This window comes from Bradysia coprophila, assembly GCF_014529535.1.
Source record: "Bradysia coprophila strain Holo2 chromosome X unlocalized genomic scaffold, BU_Bcop_v1 contig_473, whole genome shotgun sequence".
In the NCBI taxonomy this organism is placed as follows: Eukaryota; Metazoa; Arthropoda; class Insecta; order Diptera; family Sciaridae; genus Bradysia; species Bradysia coprophila.
In genome coordinates this window covers 261,693-278,606 of record NW_023503340.1, presented here as the reverse complement: position 1 = coordinate 278,606, position 16,914 = coordinate 261,693, and the positions used below count along the sequence as shown (strand labels likewise).

At 36.3% G+C, this 16,914-nt stretch overlaps 1 protein-coding gene across 1 annotated transcript in view; it reads right to left on the bottom strand.

Moving 5' to 3' along the window:
* Positions 1 to 3,838: 3,838 nt before the first annotated feature.
* The window catches only part of LOC119070117 (ras-responsive element-binding protein 1), a 29,306-nt gene continuing 16,230 nt past the window's right edge, over positions 3,839 to 16,914 (bottom strand). Inside the window, exons 2-6 of the mRNA XM_037174431.1 lie at positions 11,973 to 12,028; positions 11,280 to 11,782; positions 8,254 to 11,156; positions 6,181 to 7,068; positions 3,839 to 6,114 (exon numbers count right to left, since the gene is read on the bottom strand). Of these exons, the coding sequence (XP_037030326.1) occupies positions 5,757 to 6,114; positions 6,181 to 7,068; positions 8,254 to 11,156; positions 11,280 to 11,782; positions 11,973 to 12,003 (4,683 nt within the window). The 5' untranslated portion in view covers positions 12,004 to 12,028 and the 3' untranslated portion in view covers positions 3,839 to 5,756. The remainder of the gene's footprint in view (positions 6,115 to 6,180; positions 7,069 to 8,253; positions 11,157 to 11,279; positions 11,783 to 11,972; positions 12,029 to 16,914) is intronic.

Below are 16,914 nucleotides of genomic sequence, written 5' to 3'. Positions count from 1 at the left end.
ATTTAGGAACCAACCTTGGAACACCTCACTTATATCGAAAATAACTCAAATCCATCAAAAATTCCGATGGAAGTTAGGTAGTGCCTGAGGAATCATCTGTCATCCCAAAATTTAGGAACCGACCTAGTGGAAGTTAATACTTAGAGGGATTCTTTTGAAAATCCACCTATCAAAATCGGACCCACTTCGTCTGGGATGGATATATACATCGTTTGAAAGGTCTTTGCCAGTAGACCTCAAAACAGGCCTCACACAGTCTCGAGCCATACCTGGTTGCTGGTGGAAGATCTCCGAAGTCGGAAAAATAGTGTTTTTATCCGAATTTTTTTAAATAATCGTTCCGGGTGAGAGTGGGCTCGTTGGAAAGCTTTAGTACTTTCGGGTCATGCATAGTTTGATTAGATTCATTGATTTATGTTTCCAAAAATTTGCAAGAAAAATTTTCAAAATCTGTTTGACGCTTAATGTGAACCTAATATGCTAGTCGTAACATAGCTTACGTAGCTTTCCGTTTCTACCTCATTACCAGTGCTGGTGATTGCCGACATAACAGAATTTTATGTTAGTACAACCGTTACTCGTAAAACTCGCCAGCAATCACCAGCACTGCAAATGAGGTATCGATGGAAAGCTTAGACAATGCGTGTTACGGCTAGCATGTTAGGTTCACATTAAGCGTCATCAGTACCAGCCTAGACCTGTCTAAAGTTCATACAGATTTTGAAAAAAATTTCTTGCATTTTTTGCAAACATATATCAATGAATCTAATCAAACTTGGCATGACCCGAAATTACTTGAGCTCAGCTTTCCAACGAGCCCACTATCACCCGGAACGATCATTTATAACGGCCTAAAATTTCGGATAAAAAACACTATTTTTCCAACTTCGGAGATCTTCCACCAGCAACCAGGTGTGGCTCGAGACTGTGTGAGGCCTGTTTTGAGTTCTACCGGCAAAAACTTTCAAACCATGTATATATCCTTCCCAGACGAAATGGGTCCGATTTTGATAGGTGGATTTTCAAAAGAATCCCTCTTAATGATCCCAACAATTCCCAACAAGAAATACATCCAGAAACAACACATACCATTCACCGCATTACCATCAATATCATGCAACAAAATTTATACAACTCACACACACATACACATTGACACACACACATATATATGTACATGACATTTGTATGGAGACTTTGGGGAGCTACAGCTCCCAAGATATGAGTTTTTTCCAACTTTTGAAAATTCCATTCTTATTTTTGGGCCAATATTAGCCTATAACCAAAATTTCAGGAAAATCTATAGAAACGTTTAGTTATCTGAAAAAACCAAATTTTGCTTATTTTCATACGAACATCAATATTTCGAAGTTCAATATCTCGGCCAATTTTGAAGCTGCAGTAACGTGTGATAGCTCGTTGAACTCGTATGGCTTCCTAGATTCTAGATATCCTAGTTTGGGGGTCATTAAGGGGGAGAAGTCAAAAAGTTGCTGTAAATATGCTCCGCCGTCCTCAAAAAAATTTTGTTAAAACATTTTTGGTAGTGGACTTGCGTCACGCCCGCTTACTAACGTGCGGGCATGATTGTGGCGAATATTTCGCATACGTCGTTGTGTGTAGGGACAGTAATTTGTGAAAACAATAAACCAAAAAAAAATCGTTTTTATTAAATGCTGAGCAGAAAAACTTTATTTTCAATTCCAAAAGAAAAGTTTACATTTTGACAATACCGAACAACATTAACCAAGTGCAATTATTTAATTTAATTTTATTAAAAAAAAGAATTAAATAAAATAGGACTAAGTAAATGATTACATTTTCGTTTTCTCTATTGCTAAAAGTTTTATTTTGTTTCTTCATAATTTATATATTGTAAATGTTCAAACCATTATTTTGTATTTTGTATTTACACGCTTTCTACTTTTGGGTTTAAAATTGTTTCGCCTCAAATCCTCTTTAAGAGAAATAACTTAAGAACAATGAAGATGATTGAACGAATTTTGTTTATGTTTCTTTCTCTCTCTCTCTCTTTTCTTTTTCTCCTTTTTTTTGTAGATAATACACATCATTTTGTTTTTATAAATTAATTAAATTATTCATCTTGTATCCACTAATAATTTATGATTTTCAAGTTAATTTTTCCAATATATTTATTTGCATGAACTGACCCATGCACAGCAAATACTATTTTTATTTGTTTGCTTTTTAAATGATGAGGTGCATCGCGTATCATAACATTTCTATTATCGTTTCACTATAAATTATATATTTTTCTTGATCTTAAGGCTTAATGAATAGATTGAATGTATTTGGTAATCGAATCAATTTTTTTTTGTTATTTCTATAAACTCATTGCAGAATATTTTCTAAAAGTTCATCGGTTCTTTCAGAGGAGGTTCCATTTCTTTAACTAACTTTTCGAAAAGAAAAATCCTCGCTTTATTACAACTTTTTTTTTTCTTTTTTAATTAATTAAAAATAATTTTCATTTGATTTGGGTTCATTCAAATTTAACAAAAAAATTAAAAAAAAAATGAAAGAAAAACTTTGGTGATATGCTGTATTTTGTTTAGTTTCTATTTTTAACAATTTGTTGAAAAATTATAATTATAATAAAATGTTCACACTCACACGATGAAATATCACGACGATATGTAACAGATTTCGTTTATAATACAATTTACACATAATGAAAGAGACGAATGTAAGTACGACGGCCACAAAATAACTTTCATTTCATACTGTATCGTTTCAATGTAGAACGCATCGTGTCTTTCATCCAATGTTACCAAAATTTGTCACGAATCGAATGATGAAAGTTATTTTTTGGCCAAGTATAACTATAACGACTGGATTGCTTAACTGATATTATACAGTGTAGAGTGGGAACGGGAAGCTTTCAAACTTAATAAAAGCTACGACGAATTTTCCTCAGGTTTATTTTTACTGGACAAGTTAGGAAGTTTTGCAACGTCACTATTTTTAAATACCAAAAATAGTGGTTGACGGATCTGAGCAGGGAAAACATTTTTCCACAAATTTTTAAATTTTTCCATATTTTCACAAAATTTTTTTTTTTTAATTTAGGAAAATATGGAAAAATCTAGGAAAATATGGGAAAATTTAAGAAAATGTTTTCCAAAAAAATCGTCACTGAAGGATCATGTTAAAAGTCGGACAGAGATGTTTGCGACCGACAGATATTTGTAAATTTCGTTGACACAGGATTTTCAAAAAGAAAATCCTCTGAGGACTTTCAATGATTTTATAAGGATTTTCTATTCTTGGATTTCCAGTCATTTTCTTCATTTTTCTGAAGATTTTCTGCCGCTCGAATGTTCGGCAATTTTGAACTGAAAACAATATAAAAATGTCGGGTGAGCTTTTAACTGCTTAATGTAAACTTTGATCGGAAAATCGACCATCAGGAACTTTGGTCACTTAGTCAACTGTTTCCCTTTAGCCAAACTTTTTTCATTTTACTATGATGGTGTGGACGGCTTAGAAAAGCAATAACAAATACGGGACGAAAATATCTGGAAGCTGTTTTTTTGATGAAGGTGCGAGTGGAGCAATGTAAAGTTAATCGAAAATTTTCAGTTTTTCGGTTTTTGCTTTTTGGCCACCTGGAGCTGTTCCATTGTATGCTTAGTTACCGAGAGAGTGTATAAATGTTCAAAATCTGTGAATTTCCAAAATTTAACGAAACAATGCGGTTACAAATCGTCACCAATATTCCACGCAAATTACTAATTTACATTTTGATTTTGGTCAAACAATTTTTTTTTCTTTTTCATAATTTCTAATTTCTTTTACAATTTTTTTTTTCTTTTCGTTTTCTTCATTGCAATATATGAATTTTAACTACATTAAGCCACATCCGGTTAAAGGCCTTTATTTTAAAATTGTACAGAGAATAAGTCACAAAATGTTTTTTTTCTTGGTTTGTTTAAAGATAATTTTCTTTTCTTTTTTCAATTAATTAATATTTGGTAGCTTCTAAATCGATTTTTTATAATTTAAATTTTTTTAATTTTTAATTTAATGCTAAAATTGTTTATTCATATTTATAGTAAAGACTTTTCTTCTTCTTGCTTTTGTAATATATTAGGTATATTAAGGCATAAGATATAATCTAATTTTGATTTCAATTTGCATGTTTCACTTAGATCGTTAAATAGTTTGGTTTATAAATTAATTAATTTTTTTTAATTAAATTTTATTTTAAGAAACAAAGGCGCTTGTATGTATAAGGCAAACTCTCAATTTTTAATTGTTTTTTGTATTTAGATTTTTTGTAAATATTTCTTTTCCTAATTTTTTTTTTTCGTTTCTTTTTTTCATTTTTGTATTTATAAATGCTTAAACTTACACTAAAATGGCTTGACACAGGTGGCATTGAAGCACAAAAAGAAAAACCACAAAATAAGCCACCATTTTCGTTTTTGTTTCATCTACGTTAAGTTTTAAGTTCACAATTTTCACCATTAATCGATAGAGACATGGATGACAGTCTATGCATTACCATATGTATGCTTATACAGTGTAAATCGATCAAACGTGATGAACACGCAGTTATCCGTGTTATATAAGCATACATATAATAATGACTACAATTTCATCCGGTCCGCCATGCCGATTGGAGTGACACATATTGGTATTTTAAAACTTACCAACTACAAGGGCACACTTTTTACATATTTTTTAGATTTAGGTTTTGTTTTGTTTTTTGTTTTTTTTTGGTAAATTTTTCTCTTTCTAAGTAATTTCTTATGAACATTAAAATGAATTTGGTTACTATTCATCTGAATGATCACTAACTGAGTCGCTGTAGCTGCGAAACGAACAATTTGCTCAGATTAACGTCGGGTAAGTTTTGCAAAAATTACGATTTTGGTACTCGATGTCAAACTGTTTTTGAGTGACGAACAATTTTGCGTTGCACTGAGGAACAATTTGTTTTTGTTCAGGAGGCATCAATTTACCAAAAATTTACAGAAAAACTTCCCAAAATTTACCGAAATTTATCGACATGTTGCTAATAGTTTTTTTGGTAAATTTTGGTAAGTTTCCGGAATGTTTTCCGGTAAAATTTGGTAAGTTTCCGGTAAAATTTGGTAATTTTCCGGTAAATTTCGGTTAAAAAACATCCGTTAGGAAAATTTCACTTTTCTTTTTCTTGATCAAAAGAGATTCGCTGCTGAATCGACGAAACTTGAGCACACAACCAATAAATGGTATTCTTCGAAACTATTATTCGCTTGTTGAAAACCGTTTATTCACCAATTTGCACAATACTTTCAGCGGTCAAGTAATGATTGGGACGCAAAATACGTAGAGATTAGGGGACCTAGGGTTTATGCGATTCAGTCAATGATACAAGTCGACGAATTTCATTTCAATTTTCGTTTGCGGTAAATTTAAAATTAAAATTTTAATTGTCTTTGTATTAGTTTCACGGGAATTTCTCGTCGCAAATTTCGCATGAAACTAATACAAGGAAAACAATTTGGTTAGAAATTTGTTTCGTTTCTTCGTATAAATATTTGACTAGAATTTTACAATTGTCTTTTCTACTTCTGCAACTTCTTCCTTGTTTTCACTATTCTAGGTTTAAAGTCAATCTACACGTTACAAAGTTCATTCTAATATAAATTAAAAACACACACACACAACGCACACACGTACTCCTCCCCGACATCCTCGTCGGTTTTATAGTAGATTAAAATGAAAAAATCAAACTGATCCAAGACTTACTTCTCAACTCCTAACAGCTTTGCTGCCTCATCTGCCGACGATAAAAAAACTCGATTCAATAGTCGTGAATCGCTGATGCCCAATAAATTCTGAATCAATTCGGACGATTCTTCGTCGGGTCGTCGCAATTCATTCTGCAATTTCCATGTCAGTTCTTTCGGAATGAGATCGGGAATTTTCAGCAGTCTGGACAGTGGATTCGACACGACCATACTGGTGGATTGTTCGTCGTCGGACAAATCGGAAGCGCTATTACCGTTACCAATTGGATTCGTGTTGGTGTGCTTCTTCTGGTGACGAAGCATGCTGTGCTTCAATGTAAATTTGCGCATGCAAATGTTGCATTGAAATGGACTGCAAAAGTGAAATGAGTTTTAGGAACGGAAAGTCCGAGGAAATTGATTTTTCGTTAGAACTTACCGTTCGCCAGAGTGCGTTCGCATATGTCGTCGAAGATCTTCGGTCGACCAAAATCGTCGCATACAAAATGCGCATATCACTTTACGATTCGCATAGTCCGGATATTTGCCACGATTTTCGTTCTTTTCCTCGTCCTCAGCGGAGGCTATTTGCTGTTCGGCATCAGCATCAATAGCTCCTTTCGCCATCAACAACGAAAAGTCTTGAGTGTGCAGATTCTTTATGTGTTCCAAACAGGCGTTTCGATCGCTAAACGAACCGTCGCATAAATGACATTTGAATGGTAAGTCTGAGCTATTTACGCTACTCGGAATAGTTTGTTCTACTGGCTTCAAAACCGGAATGTTTAGCTGAACCGGAGCCACAACTTGTCGTTCATCTTTGACGGGTTCCTTTTTTGGTTCTGGTACATCTTCGATTGGAACGTAAAGAGACGTAGCCGATTCAACGTTACCATGTTTACGCAGCAAGTGACGGTCACAGTTGCTTTTGGTAGTAAATAGTAGCGGACAATGTGAGCACTTGAACGGCTTTTGTCCGGTATGCGTCAAAATGTGCCGTCGCAAAGAACTGGTCCATGGAAACATTCGTTGGCAATACGGACATGAAACGCGATTCGGAGCCAGGCTATAAGCCGACTTTTTCTTATTGATTTGACTCTGTGGACTTGGATCTTCCGTTCCGGAATTGTTGCTTTCGGAGGCACTGCCACTCGCTACCAGTCCCTCCTCATCGCTATGTTCATTGACTGCAATGTCCGGTCGAAAGTAATTGCCAAAACTCATTGCATTCGATGTGGCGTTATCAACCAATTTGGATACGGAGACCAGATCACCTTCTTCTCGAGAGGGTCCATTTACAATCGACTGTAATTTGCCCATGGTCTCTCTGAAAATTTGATGTTATGACGTTAGTGAAAGGGGTATTAGTGTTTGCTGTTGGAATTTACAGGGAAAAAGGCTAATGCATTCGTGCTTGTGCTTTGGGTTCCAGGACTCAGTGCCAAAATCTTATAATAAAAAATTCAAAATTCTAATAGTACGTGAATTTCTAACGGTTTTTTGTTGGGAAGGTTTGAGTGTTGGCAGCGCACTTCAAGCATGAGTGGTACTCTAAATAGAGTACTGAAGCTTAATTAACTTTTTGGGGCTGAAAAAAAAATCTGACAAATTTTTCATATAAAATGTTACATTCGGCAGCTGTCACTGCGATCACTCATGCTTGCAGTGCGTTGGTAGTTCTTCTGTAAAAGCATCAAAAATGCAAAAAGACCAAGATTTTGATTCAAATATTTAAAAGATTTTGAAAACTAATTGAATTGCTGAGTCCAATCGTAATCCCAGTGCCGTAAAAAATCTTGAAAATTCCGTTCCAGTGCTTTCGACTCTAAACCAATACTTCCAATGAAAACTTTCTTTGAGTTGTGACAAATTTGATCAGATTGATAATCCTTGAATAATCGTTGAGTCGCAGGGCATTAAATTTACTGAAAAGTTATAGAAATTTGCTAAAATTTTCCAATTTTTACCAAAGAAGTTTTCGGTAAATTTTCGATAAATTTACATAAAATTCGGCATTCCCTGTGAGTCGATAGTATTTTCCTTAGAGAGCTACATTTTCCCTGGGTGTTTTTTTTTTGTGCAAAATCAGGGACTATTTTTGGGAAAACAATTTCTTGAAAAATTTGGGAAAATATGGGACTAAAGATGCTCTCATACCACGGCCTTGATTTATTGTATTTCTCGCAACATTTGCCATTAACGAATGGGAAAATATTTTAAGGATTCGACTTTCGTTTCAGCAATAATGAGGAAAAAACAAGAAAAAAAAAATTGGAAATTAAATTTTTGTTGAATTTTTATTTCATTTAATTTTTTGTATAAAAGAGTTAAATCAAACAACGATAGATCTAGCACCTAACATTATACTAATGTGCGTATGAAACTGGCTACAATGTGAAACACTCGAAACTCTCTAAGACTGTAGATGGATTTTTGCTTATTAAATAGAAACTGGCTAGTACTAAACTAAGGAACAAACAATAAATGAATGAAGCGGTAAAGATTAACTTACTTTGAAGCTGACACCATGTTGCCATCTTCTCTCTTCGATCCATTGACCTCTTTCTGCGATTTACTGACAGCATCTCTCGGTATCAGATTCGACGCAATGTTCAAGTCAAAATCTTTCACTTCCGAAACGACGGCCGACTGTGACTTTTTCAATCGGGTTGCTTCTTCCAAAATGGTGCTGGCGACTCGTTTGGCCGCGGACAAATCTTCCGGTTCACTATCCTCGTCGATGATTAACTCCGATTCTTCGTCGTCTTCTGGCTGTGGTGGAAGTGTGTTGTTGTTGTTGTTGTTATTGTTGCCATTATTCGAATCGTTTCTCGATTGCATATTCGGGTCCATGGACATGAAATAATCGGTTGGCTTTTCACTGCGACACTTCAGTTGTTGCGCCAGAATTGCGTATTTCACTTGGTCGGATATTGCGCTCAATTGATTACTCATTGCCTGTGGCGGTAACTGTTGCGGATGTGCTGTTGCCATAGTAATTTGTCCTGAATTATTGCTACCACTACCTCGCCGTATAATGTTGTGTCCGTTACGTTGCCTTTGCGCCCAGTATTGTGGATGTTGCTGTTTAATGTGACGTTCCATGTTTGATCTCAATGTGAATCTGGCTGAGCAATGTTCACAAGCGAATGGTCGTTCCGTGCGATAGCGACGCTGCTTCTGCTTCGGCATCAGGACACCGTTCTTGATGACCATTTTAACTGGACCGGAATTGTGAATTAGGTTCGTTTGTTGAGTACTGGAAGGTAATTGCTGCTGATTTTGTGGACTGTGATTCGCTACTTGCGGACTTTTTACGACATGCTCTCGTAACGGTGAGGACGATCGCTGCTGTAATTCTTTTGCTTGGCTCATTGTATGTGGCGAAATGTTTGCTCCCGATCCGGGTGGTAGTGGAAAAATCTGAGGTCCCATCAAACCTGACTGGAACATTGGTGGTCTCGGTCTGTCTTTCGGATGAACGTCTTTCAGTTCATTGTTATGTGCCATGAATGAATGCTGCAGGAAAAGTGGATGGATCGGGAATCCAGCGGTCGGGAACATTAAATTTCGGTAAAATTGTGACAGTTGAAAGTAGTGAGCCGGATCGATTTTCGGAAAATGTTCACTGAAAAACTGCTGCTGTGCCATGAAAAGCTGTTGGTTTTTCTCGAACATTGAAATATCAATTTTAGGTGCGGAGACCTCTTCTTCTTCGTCATCGTCAAAGTCATCATCGCCATCTTCTTCCTTAATGGCCTCTGTACCAGAAGTGTCATGACTTTTGCGACTGAGATCGAGGACGTCCATTGACAAATCCATTGGTCGTGGATGCGCCGCAAAATTGTCAACACTTTTGTCTAGATCTGCATCATCAATTGCGGGTTTGATCAGCTGATCCAAGCTCTTCACTTGGATTTTAACTGTATCAGCGTTGACGATGTCCTTTAAATTTGATATGGGTGAGGCACGGTCTTTGGTAGTAACTTCATCATCGTCGTACGTAGCATTGTACATTTGTAACTTCTTTACCGGGTCATCGCAACTGGAATCTTCGGAGGCGTGATAAATAATCGATCGTTTCACGTCATCTCTAGTCGTTTTGCCATGCCGATTTCGTAGATGACGTTCACAATTGGCTTTGGTCGTAAAGGCATAATTGCACAGGCCACACTCATACGGTCGATCACCGTTATGTGTTCGCATATGTCTAATAAGGGCCGCCTTGTCGTGGATGGAAAACGGACACATGTTGCATCTATACGGTCCAGAGCCAGCCGAGCTGAGATGAATGCGATTGTGACCTTTCAACGCGCGTAGATTCGGGAACACGGCCATGCATAATTTGCACGGAAATTCACCGCGAAGTTTCATCTTACGAAATTCTGCGGTGAATGCATCTTGAGCCTCCTCTTCATCACGACCGTACGGCAAATCTTTCGGCACGGATTTGTCCAGTTGTTTCAAAAATCCTCCTCCAGACGAGGTAACATTTATGATTGACTGGATGTCTGCTAGGTCTTTGGTGTCGTACGGCAACGAAATCTTCTTCTCCAATTTGGCGTCTGACTGATTGAGAGATTTATTTGACTCGGAATCGGTTATGTTGAATGAAGCACTCTGTGGTGTGGACTTATTTTGAAGGTCGAGATGAGCGAAGAAGTCGTCACGTTTGGCATCTTCATCGGAAGTTTCGCTCGGTTCACGTTTTCGTATTGAAAAATCTTGCGGTGCGTCCAGCGATCGGCAATTCTTTTTGTGTATCTCAACGGCACTTGCACACGGAAATGCTCGATTGCACGTGGGACACTCGTACTTTTGGTTACTGATCGGCGCACGCACACTCTGTTCACACATGGATTTAGCGATTAAAGGAAATTTGTCGCTGGAAAAGTCGACAAATGTAAGGTCCTTGAAGCCATGAGTGACCAAATGATTGTTCTTATTGGACACACCACACTGATGAACGTTCAACGCTTTGTGGCTTTTGAATACGACTTCACAGTAAAGGCATTTCGCCGGAATGCTGGGATGTTCTCGGTCCATGTGGTTCTCCAGACTTAGTATCGTTGAAAAGTCACTGCGCACGCACACCGGACAACAGTGTCTGGGTGCCTGTCTTTTGACAATGTTATTGTTGTTTATAGTTTTCAGTCTACGCTTCATGCTGGTGCCGTCATCGTCGATAATTTTACGTTTTCCGTCATTGCTGTAGTTATTGTTCGTGCTGCCGATGCTCGAATCTGAGGATCCGTCACTTTCGTAGTTGTCTCCTTCCCGTTGTCGGTGAGTGCGCATATGTCGATGCATATTTCCGTTTGTTGTGAATGTTACGAAGCAATATTTGCAGGTGAACGGACGTTCGCCGGTATGAACCAGTGTATGTCGATCCAGCGACGAAGATGACGATAGAACCTTTGTAAGGAAAAAGAAGACGTAAAGCGTTAATTGAAGCGAAATATTATGTCGATGCTACTGTGCCTAACAAATGCCGATATAACGTACAGTGCTAATAATTACTCATGTGGACCAACGTACCTTATGACAAATTTGACAAGTAAAATTCTGAGCATCGTCCATGCTATTGTGACCACGAATATGTTCGGTAAATTCGTGCTGTGTATCCGACATAACACCGCAGATGGGGCAAGCGTATCGATTATCATTTCGATTGTTGGTCGATGTAGATTCGGGACTGGAGTGCATGTTATCGTTTGTGTCCGAAAAGCTTTCGGATATATTGGCTCGTAACGGCGATTTGTCCATTTTGTGGAAATGGTTGTTGTTATTTTTGTTGGGTAAATTGAGCCGATAATGGTTACGGAACACACTGTCTTCGATGTGCCGTAAATTTCCTCGCAAAACAATGTTCTGCCGGAAGTCACCCTCTTCGTGATCCGAATTAATGTTATCGGAATCATTTTGATCGCTACTCTTGATGGTCATTGACGAATTTGCATCGGTGCTGACCGTCTTGGCGCTTATGTCCATTGGCTCAATTGAGGACTCGGAATTGGTTGACGATCGTCGTTCGGCGGTCACTGTAAGACGGAATTCAATCAATTTAACATTCGAAATTTGCTCAAATTTGCTTAAGGCCAGGTTGTGAGCATTTGCGATAGTAAACACCATAACCTGGCCTTAACAAGATTTTTTTTTGGATAACGAAATTCTCATCTGTATGAGTTTTGCCTCGTATGATTGACGAATAAAATTTTGTGCTAGACTTACCTAAAAGTGGATTCGACCTTGACTTGAGCATACTGTCGAAGTTGTTCGTCTGAAAACTAAAGAAATCACAATTAATTAAGTGAAGATAATGAACGAAGTCGTTCGGGCAACACTAAAACGAGTATACATGAACTTGTAATTCGGTAACAGTGACTTTATATATCCAAACACCCAACCCTCTTCGTGACCAACATAAAAAAAATCTTTTTCGGGGTCAATGGACCACTACCGCAGAATTGACCACTCTTAATAAAAAACCAAATTTTCTTGCGACCCAATGTTTTCAAACTTGCTATCGAGACCACGAGAACGAAAATAGTAAATAAGCAAATCATTCATCTCCGACTGATACAAAATTAAATGCAGCGCGGATTCGAAAAACAGTTCAGTTTTCCCATATGTTTATTTGACTCGATTTCGTCTCGGATCAACAAAATTCACACGAAATCTAAATGACTGTTAACATATCACATACAACGCAAGCAAAACGGTTATCGTGGGCTGACGTTAAATGGAGCATTAACAGTAACATTTTCTAGCAGAATTCATTGGAATTGCACTAACATTTCGTTAGTTAAATCTTTTACCTAAATATCTGTCACAAATCAAACTTAATGGAAAATAGATGCATGTAGGTAGAGATAGCGTGGACATCTTCCTAAGTACTTAAAAGAACGATTTCTTAATTAATTTTAAATGAGTTGAGAGTACACGTTGATGTTGAACAAAGTTGTATTCGGAAGGAAATGAAGTGCACTAATACTTACTGTACATTGAACAGTCATTTAGTTGTTATTTATTGAATACATTTTTTTGTTCGCTTCAAATCTGCCTTTGAGCTATCGGTTATCGTTTTCGTATTGAATATTATGTGCGGAAAATTTTCGCTTTTATTTTATCGACCGATAATCACGACTTATTTGCTTAAACAGATAGAGGAAAAATGATAATAATTCAATTAAGAGAGGCGTGAAAAATGGTTCTTCGATATGCGGGACGGGAAAAGATCGCATTTTATAAATAAAAAACTTGAAGTACGAATGAACCTCTTGTACCCACGGTTTATCGCTTACCTACGGAAATAAATTTTATAACACACCAGTACATCGACAGTATTTATCACATACTGTAATAAAATTAGAACGAAATGTTTCCGGTTAGCATACTGGTCGAACTAAATATTTCTCTGATTATGCGTTAAGCAAAGTTTTGCGATCAGAGTGGAGGGAGGGCCGCGAATTGTTCTAGTTGGAATTCCTTCCAGAGGTGAAGGCAATGTTTTTTAAATGTGAGAGATGTTTGTCTCTACGAAATTAGATCGTCAAAAATCCAACCAAAAACAAAGGAGATGACAGTTCGGAGCAGAAAACGTCTATTTTATCATCTGTGAACACAAGAGGGGAGAAAATAGACATTTTCTCATCGGAACTGTCTTCAGAAGAAGCGTAAAAAAACATTATGTCTGGCCGAAGTAAATGTTTATCTGATTATGCTTAAATGACAGGGCCTATTTTTTAGGCATTTAATTACTAAAAATTCCATAAAATTCCTGGTAAATGAACAAGAAATTTGAATTTAACGAAAATTAAAAATGAAAATCGTTTGAATTTCCAGCTGTGGAGTAACAGGACATATGCATGGGACGAACTAGTAAGATAAATGTTTGAACGTTTAGGAAAATTAAACAAGAATTGAGACAATTTTCAAGTTGATTTTGATAAACTGTTTTCGTTCCCATCATTACCATATGTATACTGGTCGATTAAACAGAATTAACAAAATTGAAAATTGTAAACATTCATCAATACCACGCACACACACACGCTTCTACTGAAATTTAGAATTTTTTTCTTTTCTCTCCAAAAATTTTCCAACTTATAAAATCAGACTAATCATACGCTTCTGTCAAGACGAAAGGTACAACCATACGTTTATAAATGATGCTATTAAATATACTCATCGCTTCGAAATAATTCTTCCGAAATTTATCCGAACATTTTCATAAGAGATACAATAATAGGCACGCGGGCAGAGAGCTTATGAATATGTATCGTTTGGTAGGTATATTTTTACAAAATACACAATGAATTTTTAATTACCAATTAGACAGTCATTAGTTTGCCAGTACCCATTTATTTTTATTACAATTACAATGTTGGAATGAATTGGCTGGTAAATATTTAACCATTCGAAACCAACGATTACCCATCAACGAGCAAATTTTTTTTTTGTGTAAGTGAAAAATAATAATTATGTTCACAGCTCAACGAAAATGCCTCGGAGAATAGCTTTTCCAGATGAATGTGTATATACGTCGCGATAGTTGTTGTTGCCGCTTTTTTTCGTATATTTTCTTTTCATATACACAATACACAATTTTTTTCGGTTATACTCAACTTTTATGCAGGTGGTATGTCAAGTAAACACAATAGAACAACGATGGTCATTGATTTTTCTCTTTGCTATGGCTTTCATACATCATATATATACTTATGTGGCATGGTATAAGCCTTAATTACACAAGCATTCTGTAGACACAGAGAATAGAGAATAGATTGGCAGACGTAAAAATATAATCGTATTATATGTACGAATATATATACACACACAGCGCAGAGCTCACGATAATAATATTCTATACATTTTGATCCGTGAGGAACTAAACCAGTATACCAGTCTCCTTTAAATAAATACTTGATATATATATATATTACATGGTTTTAGCGTACACATGTGCCATATGTATATATATATATATGACATGGTAGAAATTTTAGTCCTAAATTTTATATATATATACTCATACGAGAAACGGTATTCTTCTAAAATGGAGACTGATGAAAGAGACGTATATATTATGTGGGTGGGAACATTGAGTAAATGATTTCATTTTTTTTTTCTTTATATTCTGAAGCGATACACACAGCTTGTAAGCCTAACAATAAAAAATGCTACATCGTGAGCGATCGCTTTTTATATTCATTTTTCTTCTAGGTTTTCTTTTTTACGTAACGTCATATATAGATTTTCGTTTTGCGATTATGGCTTTTTTTTCGGATAGTAGGATTGAATGTTGGGTGCGCGATGGTTCGGGGATCGGAACTTGCCTTCACTGGATGTTAAAAATCAATTTTACCAATTTTTTTTTAGAAATTTGTTAACGACTGACGAAAAATCAAAGAAGTAAAATTTTCCAGTTTTCTTGCGACCACATATTTCGACCTCTACCAAAATACCATTTTGAAATATTTATCACCTGTATCACTGTTTTCCTACTAATTAGACTCCATTCAAACAAAAAATATTAAATTTGTGGAAAATGTCTTTTTGGTGAGTCGTCAAAATTCGCGGACCATGAAAAATTGTGTGAAAATTCTTTCAAAAATGATTCGATTATTGCTCGAATGTGTTGAATATCTTCTGAACGGTTTAGGTAACCCTAAGAAGATAAGTTTTTGAAAATCGTCACTGTAGTGTTTGTGGTTATTTGGCTTAAAATTGAGACATAATGACCAAATTGAAAAAAAATCTATTTTTTTTAAACGTGTAAGAATCGCTGATTATAAGTTTTTGAACGTTGGACCTCAGACATTGAAATCAATGACTTGAATTTCTCAATTTTTGGGCAAATAACCACTCGCACCACAAACTTCCAAAAGCTTTTCAATTCATAATTCCCAAGAATTTCGGCCCATTTGGGCAATAGTTTCCTTTATCGATTTAAGAATTTTTAAGTTTACGAATGACAAAATTGTTCAGGGTCGGCGAACATTGACTACTAACCGAAAACATATTTTCGACTTATTTAATCTAAATTCAATATTTTCTGGTTAAATGGAGTCTAATTAATAGAAAAACAATGGTACAGGTAATAAATACACTAAAACTGTGATTTGAGAGCAGGTCGAAATATGTGGGCGCACCAAAACTCGAACATTTTAATTAATCGATTTTGCACCAGTTGTTAACGAATTTTTTCAAATTTTTAAGATTTTTGAGAACAATGTGGAGAAGGATACCTTCCGTTCCGATTCCCGAACCATCGCACATGCCATCGAGCCGAACATATTTTCATGCCTTGGGCATAAACTTGTCTAAAAGTATCAACAAAGCAAGGAGATCAGATGAAAGAAAATATAATGTCCAATTGGCTCAAAACATAATTGAAGCTAACTGCAATATGAAAGTCCTACGGAGAAAAATGACAAACGCCAAAAAAGAAATCTTCAAATTACGAGACAAAACAGGAACGATCCAAACGGATCGAAATGCGATATTAAATATTGCAACAGAATTTTATGAGAATTTGTTTTCTTCAGCAAGACAGAGTCCAACGGAAGAAACCGAAGATAGACCAATAATAAGAAACGTGGGATCGGATGATATGCCCGACATAACTGTTGATGAAGTCAAGGCCGCAGTAGCCGAGATGAAAAACAAAAAGTCTCCAGGAGAAGATGGTGTTCCAGTGGAAGCCATTAAACTAGGTGGAGACTCCTTATTAAAGGCAATCACGGCTTTGTTTAATCAATGTCTCCAATGGGAAGAAGTACCAGAAGCTTGGGAAAATGCGGTAATTACATTGCTGCATAAAAAAGGAGACATAACAAAGCTGGAAAATTACCGACCCATAAGCCTATTGTCAACACTCTACAAGTTGTTTATGAAAATCATTACGAAGAGGAACACTAACAAGTTCGACTTCTACCAACCTGTTGAACAAGCTGCTTTCAGATCTGGTTTCAGCACAAACGACCATTTGCAAGTGATGAGAACGCTTATTGAGAAGTGTCGTGAATACAACATCGACATAGTCTTGCTATTCATAGACTTCGAAAAAGCTTTCGATTCAGTGGAAACATGGTCGATATTGGACGCATTAGACGAATGTAGAGTAGACTCAAGGTACTCCAACACAATTCGATATGTGTACAAAAATGCT